The sequence below is a fragment of the Pelobates fuscus genome, chromosome 6 (assembly GCF_036172605.1).
Source record: "Pelobates fuscus isolate aPelFus1 chromosome 6, aPelFus1.pri, whole genome shotgun sequence".
Taxonomy (NCBI): Eukaryota; Metazoa; Chordata; class Amphibia; order Anura; family Pelobatidae; genus Pelobates; species Pelobates fuscus.
The window spans coordinates 267,071,515-267,085,942 of NC_086322.1; the positions used below are offsets into that span (position 1 = coordinate 267,071,515).

The window sequence follows — 14,428 nt, forward strand, 5'->3', positions numbered from 1 at the left end:
TACAACAGGCGTGCCAAAGGTTCCCTACCCCTGATATAGATTAATTGTAGATGTGCCTAAAACCAAATTTGTCTGTGCAGTTTGTATAACTTTAAACCATTTTTATTTTAATAGGCCTTCCTTAAACTTTTTTTTTTTTGGGGGGAGATCTTGCCACTATAGGCACCCAGACCACTTCATCTCAACGAAGTGGTCTGGGTGCCAGGTCCATCTAGGGTTAACCCTGCGGCTGTAAACATAACGGTTTCAGAGACAGCCACTAGAGGCGCTTCTCACTGTGAAAATCTGTGAGAAGACGCTGCCGTCCATAGGAAAGCATTGAGAAATGCTTTCATATGGACTGATTGAATGCGCGCGTGGCTCTTGCTGCGCATGCACAGTCAGCGGATGACTTCGGAAGAGGGAGGAGAGTCCCCAGCGCCAAGGGAGCCTGGCGCTGGAGAAAGGCTAGTGTTTGTTTAACCTCTTCAGCTCCTTAGAACCCAGCGGGACCCTGAGGGTGGGGGGAACCTAAAGATCCTATAGTGCCAGGAAAACGAGTTTGTTTTTTTGGTACTATAGTGGTCCTTTAACATTCTATATCACTGCTGACCTATAAGCAGAACTTTATGGCCACGGGAGCGTTTCTGGGAGCTGTAGATCAATTTGTTTGATTTCTACTATTGAAAGCTTAGTCATGCCATCCTGTAGAGCAGTACCTTTTGGTACAGAAAGGAAAAAAATGCACTTTAGGGTTCCAAGGGGGAGAAAAGTAGTGTGAGATCATGGAGCAACACACATTTACAATCTGTAACCTAATCTACATGTGGAACCTCTATTACCCCTTTAATTTAGCATTGATATGCTGCAGATTCTTAGTTTAAAATAGAGGGGGGGGGGGGGGGGGGGAGAAGGGAAATAATTAATCCTGTTACATTTTAGAAAAGATATACAGCAAACAATGGCAATCTAGCTGTAACCCCGTGGGAAACAAAGATGGTTGCCTCCACGCTACCGTGCCTATTCTTGACAATTTTTATTTAGATCATAAGGTTATCCGTGATTGCTCCTTACAAATGTGCAATTTATATAAAAGCCCTCCATTTTCCACTGTTTATAAAGAGTTTTTTTTTTTCTTTTCTTTTTTACGTTGAAATATTTTAAGTAGCATGTTGCTTGTCTGGTACCGCTTCGAAGTCTATTTGGGTTAATGGCAGAAGGAGGAAAAAAGTATTGCCAATTCTATGCTCCATTCCTTTCTCTTGTGCTTGAAATTGTACTAATTCTTAATAATTACATACAAATTTACACAACCCCATCTCTACATTTCTTTTCTTCTCATGGTGAAAACAACCAACCAAGTTGGTTAAATTCCACTGTTAAGGCATTGTGGCAAGGAAACAACTATCTGTAGAGTAGTGTGCAAAACATTTTTACACAGATGTAGGGTACTTAAGTTTCAATTTGTTCGTAGCAACATGGTTTTCAGGTCGTATTAAGATTGAATTTTTCTTAAATTTAATATGCACTGTACAATGCTATGGAATTTGCTGGCACTATATAAATATAAAAAAAAAAATAATAGTATGCAACTCTTTTCCTAATACAGCAAGTCGTGAGCGCCCTCTAGTGAAGTTACTCTAGTACAGGGACATAGGAAGAGAGAGGTTTTAAATACCGATACATTTTTCCCCTCTCTCCACATTCAGAAACCAAATTATTATGCTCGTGTTCTATTGCACAGACATCATTACATACGATAGAGTTGCAATATGACCTATTCATATTGGATCCATTGCTAAATTAAACTTATTAACTTTTTATTTATTATAATAAAAAAAGGTTGTGTAATTGTGTCCTGTCCAGTTAAACACTTGCTTTATGCAAATCTGTTTGTTCAGGCAATAATGGCTGCAGCTACAAAACCAATCTCACCTCTATAATATCTACAACAACCTTCAGATATGAAGTGCTGACTACATGGTTAAAACAATAAAATAAACATGTGATATCTGATGAGTAAGTACAGTTCAAGGTAGGTGCCAAAGAACCTATTTGCTTGGCCGGTGCGATTGGACTGTTCTTTATTTCAAGTGTTTACGTCTATCAGAATATACTCTGTAAAATGAAGCTGACATAGAAAAATAGCAGGTTGGAAGAATAAAGACCAAGAAAAATATGGATCATTGGGTTCTAAAAATACAGATGAATTGGCCAATACGAAGTTGAATTTCTTATTCGAAAAGGCAAGGTGTGAGCAGGTTTTTTATGAGAGGAAAAGCACATTAACATAATACCAGTCCTATCCCCTATGTAAGTGAGAAAATAAATGCAATCTGAGAAGAAGGGTATTATTCTCAGACAATACAGCAGCATTGCATGACTGTTCCGGGTTCTCTCCAAATGTTTGTTTTGGCTTGACCTATTTTAGGTGTACTGTGGATGACTGGTAAGTGCTCATGGCCAATCAAGATTGTTGTAGAAGTCTATTATCTGCAAATTCAAAAACCCTCTAGATTTGCCTGACTATGACACAATTTTCTTGTTAGGGAGTTGTTCACAAAATTGGAAAGAATTGTGCAGTAAATTGAAAATGTAGGGTCAAATTAGTAAGGCTGTAACTTTAGTCATGTTTAGCAATTCAAGTGAATTTCAAATTTTAAGGCCAAAGTAGCTGAAGTTGAAGGACGGCTGAGTTAAAAAGGTTTGGCTATTTTGACCTTAAATTTTAATATGTCACAATTGTGTTTAGTTTTACTATGTGTGTTTAACTTACTGGGTTGTTAAAGGGACACTATATTCACCAAAACAACTTAAGCTTAATGAAGTAGTTTTGGTGTAATAGAGCATGCCCCTGCAGTCTCACTGTTCAATTCTTTGCCATATAGGAGTTACATCATTTTATTTATGCAACCCTAGTCACACCTTCCTGCATGTGACTTGCACAGCCTTTCTAAACACTTCCTGTAAAGAGTCATCTAATGTTTACACTTCCTTGATTGCGAATTCTGTTTAATTTACAATTTCTTATCTCCTGCTTTGGTCCTAGCTTGCAGAAGCCTCCTGTATGTAATTGAAGTTCAATTTACAGAGCAGGAGATAAGAACTTTAAATAAGTTACATCTGATTAAAATGAAACCATTTTGTTTTCATGCAGGATGTGTCAGTCACTGTTAGAGGAGGTGTAGCTAGAAACTAAAGTTATTTAACACCTAAATGGCAGTGAATTAAACCGTTACATTTCAGAGGCATGATCTATAAACTAAAACCGCTTCATAATGCTAAAGTTGTTTTTGTGACAATATTTTCACTTTCATATTAAGGCCAAGGTTGGTAGGCATCCTCTGGGCCAGAGATCACTCCCCTAAGTTGTTTATGCCTCCTCCCACCACTGTTATCTCATATTATATAGGTTAGGTGGTGGAGAGTAGGCTAGGGCTCATTGCCCATACCTTGTATCTTCTTTCATCCTCACACAGGTTAGAGCAAAGTTAATGGTACATATGCCATTGGTTTGATGTCAGGGAGAGACCTTTTAAAGAAACTGTCCATGTATGTACGTGGATGTAAAAGTTTGAAGTGCAATAGCTGAACATATGTAGGTTTTCATAGAAAATACTTTAATTTATTGTAATTGTATATACAGAAATATAAAAATACAAAGCATTACTGCATTATAAGCTGGCTGACACTCGCCCCATTAGTGGATTATACAGGTTTGTAAAAGCAGCTGTGTATATCTTTTGAATCCGTCTTGCCTCATTATACAGATAGACTGCTTAAGGCTTTACTACTGTACTAGATAGGCTGCTACATTGTTTTGAAATAATTTTAGATCTCATGCATTGCAATGGAGCTATCCAAGCAACAACAAAAAAATAAGGTGAGTAGAAAAACGTGAAGCCCCTGTTCCAATGAGCTTACAATCTAGAATTGGAAATCGGTCAGAGAAATATTAATACTAGGAAATGTAAACGCTCCTTTATAGCAAAATATTATAAAGAATATGGACTTTGCACAGGGCCAGATTAGTCGCCTACATTTCACTTTCCTTGTTTACAAAAAAAAGATTATTTGTAGTGTGCGCACGTTTTGTACAAGTAGGCTGGGGTACCCCAGAAATACAATATCAGAATATGTTGCAGGCCGATAGTTTTTCTAAGGATGTTGAAATGCCTGTTTCGTACAATAGGTATCCGTATCAGTGCGATTTTGCAGGTTTCCCCCTCTTTGGGTTCGCAGTGACCCTCTAAGGAGGATCTAGAAAAGCACAGTAGTGTAGAATATGCAGGTTACCGCAGGATGCAGTGATAGCCATCTTGATTTTGCACTAGGGGAGGAAGAAAGAGATAGGATGTCAGATGCTTTGCGGAGACCAGCACTATAAATAGTACCTCTCTGGATTAAATCCAAAACAGTGCATATTCAACTCTATTATAGTCCAACTCCAGTACCAGATCTCCACCTATAAGTTAGTTTTGGTATAGGCTGGCTGAGATTGTGCAGTCATTAGAGACCATTATGAATCTACCTATTTAAGTAGGACAGTCCTGATTTTCATCTCCTAGTCAGACTTGGTTCCCTGGTTTCCTGATTTTGGGGACAGTGGGAAACTGTCCCCATCAAGCATAGCGCAAGTGATTCATTAGATGTTCAGGGCACTAGGACCCCCAAATAGAGAAATAGTGCTCTGTGTAGGGTCTTCCCTCAGTGGGTCGGCCTGTCCTGCCCTTATTTCAGATTGTGTCACTAGCACTAAACCTCCACCAGCATCCTCATTATCTGGACACTGGAGTAGGACAATATGGATGTGTGCTAAGTCAAATTCCCTTGGCCCACATTTAAAGGGACACTTAAAACTTCTAAAGCATTTTAGCTTGTTGTGCTTAGAGGGTTAACAAGAATTTCCCCTTGTCACAATTCATACATTTAGAACTCCCCTGGCAGTCGAACTGACAATTAGGAGGGGTTTCTGAAAGTGTTTTAGGGTTGTGCTTTATGTCTGGATGGTTTGAATGGTGGTGTGTTTCTTTAATAAAGGCCTGCTAAATCTGTTAAAAAAAAAAAAAAAAGGTCTTGGATCAGAGGCGTAACTAGAAACCACAGGGACACAGTGCAAAACAAAAAGTGCCCTGGGCCCCCCCCCCCCACGCATCTTCCCCAACACCCCCCTCTCTTTGTATAACACATAGAGATACATACACGGACACACATGCTTATACACAGAATGACACTTCTACAGATTCAAACACTGACATACAGACACACTGACACATACGAATACACAGACACACATGCAGATGCAAATACACAGAATGGCACTCATACAGATATAAACATTGACATACAGATACATAAGGGCACACTACCAGTAAACTGTAAACGGAGCACTCCTTAGGAAATGTTTAAGCCGTGTATTTTACAAATAATCAACGTTTGGACCCTCCTGGGTCTTTATCAAAATGGTCTTGATAAAGACCCAGGAGGGTCGAAACGTTGATTATTTGTAAAATACACGGCTGAAGCATTTCCTAAGGAGAGCTCCGTTTACGGTTTATCTATCTATATATCTATCTATAAAATTCTCTCTCTCACACCCCCCAGGAAATCCGGTTTCCATCGGGTGGAGCATGTGCCACCCGATGGGCTCCTTCAATGTGGCCCCGGCGTTTTTTCCACGTGGTCGGGGCTGCACCAAAATGCTGGCGGGCCCCCCAGTTTCTGGGGTCAGCAGGACACATGCGACCGCGGTAGTTCCTGCCAGTGTCTTGGATAGTTTATTTTCTGAGCTGATGAGCAGTGTTTGCATTTTCAGGCAGGCTGGAAATCATTGAAATAATGCATTCTAGATGAAATCCTTAATGGACCAATGACTGACTGTGCCACCACAACAATCTGATTCTGCGAGGAATGACTCCATCACAAAGCCCTGCAGCCATTAACTTACAATGCAAAATCAATGGAACATTCCATACTGCCATAACCTATTTATGGACCAGTTTGTGATAAAGGCTAAGTATAAAATTTGGTCCTTCAAGGGTCAATGAATGTATTTCCTTCTTGCATATCGGTTCTGCATTCTACATGCCAGCAAATTTAATAGATTGTGTGATAGCTGAAAATGGCTTTCAAAACATGTCAAGAATCCTAGGTTGAATATTAGTTTAGTTCCTTTTATAGAAGTTTCTCTTAACGGGATTCTATAGTGTTAGAAATATAAATCTGTATTCTTAACCCTATAGTGCTGTCGTGGCCTAATGCGCCTGTGTGAACGCATTAGGTCCTTCCCATAGGAAAGTATTGCAGCAATACCTCAATGCTTTCCTGTCAGTTTTTTTTTACTGACGCAGAATGTCCTCATGCAGAGCGTGAGGATCTCCAGTATCATTTAACGAAGTCAAAAGCAGCAGGGACGGACTGACAGCCTTCTGGGCCCCTGGTCAAAATTATATCATGGGCCCTTTAAAGACCAAATATTAAGTATTAAATGCGACTCTATAGTCACCAGAACAACTGAAGCTTAATTTTTAGAGAAAAGGCAGTGTTCACATTACTGCCTAGGAACACCTTTAGTGGGAGGCACTGATGTTCAACGTCTCCACGCTCTGCCTGTAGACTTGAACACTTCCCATAGTTTCATTTATTTAATGCAACTCTATGAGGAGATGCTGATTAGTGTAGCGTGGTGTTTTGCTGTGCATGCGCAATAGCCTCTCAATGCTTTCCTGTAGTAAAGCATTGGATTGGCCGATATCCTCAAATATGGATGGAACCAGCTGCAACGAGATTGGCACGGCACTGGAATCAAGGTGAGTAAAAACACCTTTTACTTCCCTGACAGGGGGCTGGCAACCGAAAAAAAATGCTTTCAAAACTAGTGTGAACACAGGGGAGTGTTGGTGTGTGAATGCCAGTGTGTTTGAGCAGTGTTTATGTGAATGCTGGAGTGTATTTGTGCAGCGTTTAAGCGCGCGCGCGCGTGCGTGTGTGTGTGTGTGTGTGTGTATGTGTGAATGAGAGGTGTATCTAAAATCTGTGTCAGAGTGTGTGAATGAAAGTTGCTTTTGAAACTTGAATCAGTGTGTATGTGAATGAGGAGTACATCTGAAATCAGTGTCAGCATGTGTGTAATGAGGTATATTGATATGCTACACGTGTTTTTGTGACTCTCCACCTTCTTCTGAGTTTGTCTCTCTCGATCTTCATCAATCTGTATGTGTGTCTTCCCATTGACTTCCTCTTTTATGTGTCACTACTTGTGACTCTGTTGTTACTCTCTAACACCACTTGTCACCCACTTTGTCCCCCTCATAACCCACTCAGTTGTGCCTGTGCTGCACCTCACACTTCTCCTACCCAAATAACCCACATTTGTCTTCCATCTCACTTAAAGGGACCCAGACCGCTTCAGCTTATTGAAGTGGTCGGGGTGCACTGTCCCAGGTCCCTTAAAGGGACACTATAGTCACCTGAACAACCTTAGCTTAATGAAGCAGTTTTGGTGTATAGAATATGCCCCTGCAGCCTCACTGCTCAATCCCCTGCCATTTAGGAGTTAAATCCCTTTGTTTATGAATCCTAGTCACACCTCCCTGCATGTGACTTGCACAGCCTTCCATAAACACTTCCTGTAAAGAGAGCCTTTATTGCAAGTTCTGTTTTATTAAGATTTTCTTATCCCCTGCTATGTTAATAGCTTGCTAGACCCTGCAAGAGCCTCCTGTATGTGATTAAAGTTCAATTTAGAGATTGAGATACAATTATTTAAGGTAAATTACATCTGATTGAAAGTGAAACCAGTTTTTTTTTTCATGCAGGCTCTGTCAGTCATAGCCAGGGGAGGTGTGGCTAGGGCTGCATAAACAGAAACAAAGTGATTTAACTCCTAAATGACAGTGAATTGAGCAGTGAAATTGCAGGGGAATGATCTATACACTAAAACGGCTTTATTTAGCTAAAGTAATTTAGGTGACTATAGTGTTCCTTTAACCCTGCAAAGGTAATTATTGCAGTATTTAAGAACAATTACCTTGATCTCTCGATCAAAAACTGCAATGTTTTACATTGCATGCCTAATGGACAGTGCGCCCATATGAGATGAAGTGGTCTGGGTGCCTGTAGTGTCATGTTAAGCTGTCATGCTGTTAATGACTGGTCTACACTCCTTCCATTAATTCAACAATAATGGCACTCACATTTCTGTAACGTTGCTGTGAAGCAGGATTCATCTTCCATATTTCTGACCATCTGTGGAGAGAGCAAGACACATTGTGATCTATGATTGAAGAAAAGAATTATACCTTTGTAAATACAGCATCAAAAGAGGTTGTTATTTCTACCAGAGGGGCTACATCAATTTAAATGGAAATTAAATGTACAGTGTACATCAATGGCAGCTGTCATCAGAAGGATGCATGCCTTCCTCTTGCATGTGGGGTCTGGCTGGGGACAATTGAACCCCCTCCCTCCCCCTCCAACCAGGGGAAGATTAGTAAGATGAGTGTGGACTACAGCCTTGAGCCATTCTTATGAGAAGTGTGGGAGGTGTGTTGGGATGTCTGTTTACACAATACTAGGAGTTGTGCAGGGCTGTGGCTAGCTTGGCACTGTGTGCGTTAGTTCATGGGCTGGCATGCCTCCCAACTTTTCAAATGACACTTTTATTTTAGGGGTGTGAGTGGGGGGTGTCCTGTCCAGAGGCAGGGGAGGGCTGTTCTGAGAAATGTTAGGCGACTTACTAATAACAATTTATACAACGAAAATATTATTTAGAACAAGAACAGTGTATTTTATTCACACAGTCTGATTTCTGAACACATTTATTGTAATTTAAAGACACATTACTCGGAGTATTATTGCTGCGAAGCTCTGTTATACACTCAGACACACCAACAATATGGAGCTCATAGAAAAGAGGGACAGAGGTTTTGTGACAAATGTAGGGAATGTCCATCCTAAATAGGGACACTTGGGAGGTATGCACTGGTGGTCACTAATCTATGTGCTCCGCAGGCCTTGACTGTCCCACTGGGATATTTCTCAATGATTGCAGTATCTGAGGCTGACCCAGCTGCCAGCGTACAATGAGTATGTATGGTGGTGAAATTTTGGCCAATGACCGCAGGGAGGGATAAGACCATGATCATGACATTCAAAACACACTGTTTGTCATTGATGGCACTAAATTTCATAAACAGAGTCTGAATGCAAAGATCTCTGTACTTGTACTTGTCCCAGGGCAAATGTGTGTGTGTGTGTGTGTGTGTGTGTGTGAGAGAGTGTTTTCCAGCTTTTTAACACCGGCCTAAGACTCCCTTTAGTGGACTGGCCTGAGTAATGAACAGGCAGCTTGGGTTGTATTCACTCACCGTGTCACTGAGTACAACGTGGATCCCATGTGGGCCGCTTCTGGAGATCTGCTGTATGTGGTTAGCTGGGACACTGAGCAAATCCGCCAGTTTGTTTGTCAGCTCAGCTGCAGACACCTCCTCTAGATAAACCTCTTGATAAAGACCTACTTTGGAAGACAACATTAAGATGATTGACACTTCTTCATTGTAACAGATCCACATTATTAAACTGAGCAGAACTGGATGATTAGATATATATATATATATATACATATACTGTAAACATTTGCTTGTATTATCCTTGTCTCCTTCCCTGTAACTGGCCCATAGCAATATAGTTTATTAAAATTGAACCGACCATTTTCACGAACACCTTGTTGGCCACTGTCGCATGATCATAAACTTTCTACAGTCTTTGCATAAGGTTGCCTAGCTCTTAAACTTTCTCATGAATTATCTGCTTAGTTCTACTATCATTTGACTATAAAATAATATCTTTCTGTATTGTATTTGACTTCCAAGTTCTAAGACTGGAACACTCAAGAAATCCCACCTGTTTGATCAGAGTCAGCAGTAGCCTTTTTCACTGGAGATTCCGTGGTGATGTACAGCGTGAGACGTGGACGTACAGACCTGTGTGTGAAGGAGGAGCATACAAATATATTAGTCTCACATACGTGTCTTCTTCCACTATTGTTATAGCTAAATATACACTATATGTACACTGATCAGCCATAACATTAAAACCACTGACAAGTAAAGCAAATAACATTGATTATATCGTTCAAGGGGTGGAGTGAACAGTCAGTTCTTGAATTTCATGTGCGGGAAGCAGGGTACATGGGCAAGCGAACAAATCTGAGTGACTTTGACAAGTGCCAAATAATCATTGCTAGAAGACTGGGTCAGAGCATCTCCAAAACGACGAGTATTGTGGGGTGTTCCTGGGTACTTTGTAATTGTACCAGTGGTTAGTACTTATGAAAGGTGATGCTAGGAAGGATAAACGGTGAACTGGCATCAGGATTGCTAGGGCTGATGAATCATGTTTTCTTTTAGATTAGGTGGATGGCTTGGTTCGTGTGCATCGTTTACCTAGGAAAGAGATGGCCGTAGGATGTACTACGCAGAGGAGGCAGTATGAGCGATGTTCTGTTGGGAAACCTTGGGTCCTGCAGTCATGTGGATGTAACTTTGACATGTACCAACTAGGTAGAGACTTTTCCAGACCACGTACATCGCTTGTGGGCAATGGTGTTCCCTGATGGTAGTGGACTCTTTTAGCAGGATAATGCACCCTGCCACACTTCAAAAATTGGTCAGAAACGGTTTAAGGAACAATGTTGCATTGGCCTCCAAACTCCCCAGATCTCAGTCCGATTGCGCATCTGTGAGATATGCCCGACAAATCAGATCTTTGGAAGTCCAACCTCGCAACTTGCAGGACTTAAAAGATCTGTTGCTCATGTCATGGTGCCAGATACAACAGGACACATTCAGAGGTCTTGTGGAGTCCATCACAAGTGTGACCTACATGATATTGGGCATGATATATATGTACAGAGGTAAGTCTATGTGATACTCTGAACAGTTGGAAACAGGAGAGGAAGGGTTACTCAAACGCCAAAGCAGTGGTTTTTTTTTTTTTTAAAAACACAGTTTTTTGATTGGAGTAATATTTTAATTATAAGTCTGTTTGCTTACACCCTCAATAGACATACCTTGCTTTCAGTGCATGAGTCAGACGGATGCCATCGGCCACTCCACAGATCTGAGTGAGGTCCTTCCTTGTCATCTTAAGAAGGTCTGCTCCTGGTGGACAAACATAGCCTCATTAAATCTGTAACCAATACAAAGCATCAAAGTATCAAAGTATCTCAAGGCAAGGATTTTGATTATATCTTCAAAGTAGGACTAGATAGGGCTCTCAAAATTCTGTTTGATTATATGAATTAGGAAACATATACCATTCATTCTGTTGATTGCTAGTATTTGAATGGTGTACTGGGTGGTCTTTGATCCAAGTTTAAGATCCTAATCCAATAAATAGAACTGGTATGGGCTATACATGGGACTAGGCACTTGGCCAGAAAGACATCAACAGTTTCACTTGGTTGAGCTACATGTATTTTGATATTACGACTCAGAGTACGGGGTCCTAATATGGGGTACAAGTATATACACAACATTTCCAACTGCGGTGCAGGAGAGGCCACAGAAGCAAAGTCTTTTTGCAAGCAGGCTAGGCAAATTGTAGTCCTTAGAATACAAAAAACACAAATTTAAATATTGTATTTAGGCCCATTGACAATTTCAGCTCCAGACATGAAGCCTCTAATCCAGTACTGGCTATAAATTATGTAATTCGTCATAAGAAAACTCTGATTTTGCTAATTTATTTGGGCATTCCATCAGGGTTTTTCCGCAAGCCGTGAATTGTAAAGAATTCAAAAATTAATCTAAAATTTTACAACAGAATAGTCAAGCTGGAAAAATGATTCAGTGTTGACTTAATACTTACAGTGATATTGTCACTGCTCTGAAATTCCCAGCTAAGTAAATAAACACCACTTATCTCCTGGTAAGTAATTGTGTTCATTACATCTCAGAACAGAGCCTCAAATGACATGATTAAGGTGTTACATCTTGTCTTCTCAAAAGAAAAAGGAGCTTACAAAATCAATTAACCCTATCCGTCAGGCTTCATTACCTGTAAAATTAGAGAACATTCGGCAGTAATTGGAGAAGCGGTTTCTCGACAGCCACTGCCGGGTATCCAAGATGGAGGCAGAAGGACTTAGACCCTGGGGGTAGAGAACATGAAAATAAGACTCGTATATGGAATGCATATATTATCTGTCATGGTAATAAATAATATCTATTTTATTAAAACAGAATTTGATTGTGTTGTACTTTTCATTCTCTGGTGGGATGGTGTGATCACTAGAAACAATATCTCAAAGAGCCTTGTTCTAAGTGTATTATCACTTATATGCATCTGACTAAATAAATTCAGTATATTTATTTATTACTGGCATTTCTAAAGCGCCAACATATTCCGCAGCGGTGTACAATTGGGAAAAATAAAAATTGTGCAATATACACAGATCAATACAAAAGATAAACAGGGCCATGCCCCTTAGCCGAGGTATAGTTACTGAAGCTCTTTTATATAAAGTCCCCACTTAGATAGATTTGAGTTTATAATCTAAAGAATATAATGGGGATTTGAGACAAAAGGAAGTAAAGGGAATTTGCAAGTGATGGTCAGAGAAAATTAAAGGAAAGTTGCAGTTAGAGTTAATTTGTAAAGAGAATGAGGGGCTGTTTGACAGTGACAGGATGAACATCGATAAGACATTCCACATAGGATATATTTCTGTTGCGGATATACAGAGGTTTCCTTGATAGCGAGCTCTTGAGTCTATCGGTAACTCACACTTACCTCCCCAGCACATTCTGTAGAGCTATCTGAGGCACAAACAGGAGAAGCACAGATCCTGGGAGTAAACAAAAAAGTATATACCGTAGTTTAATGTTTATCATAAAGTCTGTATATTTAGTTTCAGCATTTCCATTTAGCACTGTGGGTTTTTTTGTGTTTTTTTTTTTTTTATGTTCAAGGGTCCATACGCTATACACTAAATGGCAGAAAATTAAAATCCAGCTGCAAAATGTAGCCTAAAATAGTTTAGCTGTAACTATAGCTGGTTTGGAGAAATTTCTCAAATCAGCTATTTTTGGCCCAAGATTACAATCGAATAAACCTCTCATTTACACAGCAGCTGGGGATGGAACTTCTGGATATCCCCGATGATACTATATCGCCGTTTTAGTTAATAAGGCTTATGAAGAAAAATACGTAAATATTTCAGGGCTCCTTAGATACAATATTGTCTGTTTAAAGGGACACTCCACACACCTAAAGCACTTTGAAGGGTGTCCTCTTTTTTTTTCATTTGACACAAAGTGCAGATTTCAGTAGAAATTAGCATTTTTTTTTTTATGAAATTCACCTTGGTAAACCCTTTTCTTGTCAGTCAGACAACTGATCCTCTTACTTCCAGGTTTGTTTAGCTTAGTGCAGATGAACTCAAGAGGCAGGCAGTTGCTGAGAGCACGGGCTTTGCAAAGATTTCTCATGGAGTTGCTTTGGGTAGTCTGTGATTAGACAGCCGAAGAAAGTCTAAAGTCTAGAAGGGGAGTTCTTGCAAACACTGCAGACAAGAGATCTACAGCTTTTGCAAACTGTTTTTAGATATACCCCGATGAAAAAATGCAAATAAATGCTACATGTCTTCATTTATATCAAGTAAATAGTTTATATATATATATATATATATATATACTGGAATCCCTTGCACTCAGGCTGCATATAGACAAGGTGGCCGGGTGCACTACCAGGGCTCCAACATCCAATCTGTATGTCTATGATCCTGAGGAAAGTCCCTATTTGGGACTGAAACGTTCATCCTGTTTTTAACCATTGTGGAATAAAAGTTTTTTTTTTTATATAGTTATTAATTTGTGAATAACACTCTCTGATATATATATATATATATATATATATATATATATATATATATATATATATAAGCAGGGCTACCAATACTTGGGCCTCTTTACACAGTTCGAAGCCTGGGCCCCCATGGCTTGCCCCCGAGTGCGCCCACAAGGATAAGTAAAGTTGATGCAGTGTGTCTTTATAGTGGATGCAAGGTGTGTGTGCGTGTATAGTGGATATAGAGAGAGTGTGCGAGGAAAGTGAATGCAGTGTGTGTAGTGGATGCAGTGTCTGTGTTTGTGTAGTGGATGCATCTGCCAATCACACTAAAAATCTGGACATATCACAAGTCGTTGATAACTTCTCTCAATTTTGACTTACCTCTCTGGGGTAATTTTGAAGTTATTTGGGGAGTTCAGTCCAGGGGTACTGCAGGGACTCCTAGATGTATCAATTTCTGGCCAAGGAGTACACTGCAAAAGGTAGGAGTTTGCCTTAGAACACGTCAAGTGGAATTTGTGTCATATGAACGGCAGCCATTTTGGAGATATGTCCATCTTCCCTACTGTATGTTCAGCAAAAATATTATTACTCT

The 14,428-nt window shown here is 40.0% G+C and overlaps 1 protein-coding gene across 1 annotated transcript in view; it reads right to left on the bottom strand.

The window, feature by feature from the left end:
- Positions 1–3,759: 3,759 nt before the first annotated feature.
- The window catches only part of LOC134565804 (transcription factor CP2-like protein 1), a 29,850-nt gene continuing 19,181 nt past the window's right edge, over positions 3,760–14,428 (bottom strand). The window contains exons 8-15 of the mRNA XM_063425461.1: positions 14,215–14,306; positions 12,775–12,829; positions 12,040–12,133; positions 11,051–11,141; positions 9,883–9,962; positions 9,348–9,493; positions 8,175–8,226; positions 3,760–4,309 (exon numbers count right to left, since the gene is read on the bottom strand). Coding sequence (XP_063281531.1) covers positions 4,272–4,309; positions 8,175–8,226; positions 9,348–9,493; positions 9,883–9,962; positions 11,051–11,141; positions 12,040–12,133; positions 12,775–12,829; positions 14,215–14,306 — 648 coding nt within the window. The 3' untranslated portion in view covers positions 3,760–4,271. The remainder of the gene's footprint in view (positions 4,310–8,174; positions 8,227–9,347; positions 9,494–9,882; positions 9,963–11,050; positions 11,142–12,039; positions 12,134–12,774; positions 12,830–14,214; positions 14,307–14,428) is intronic.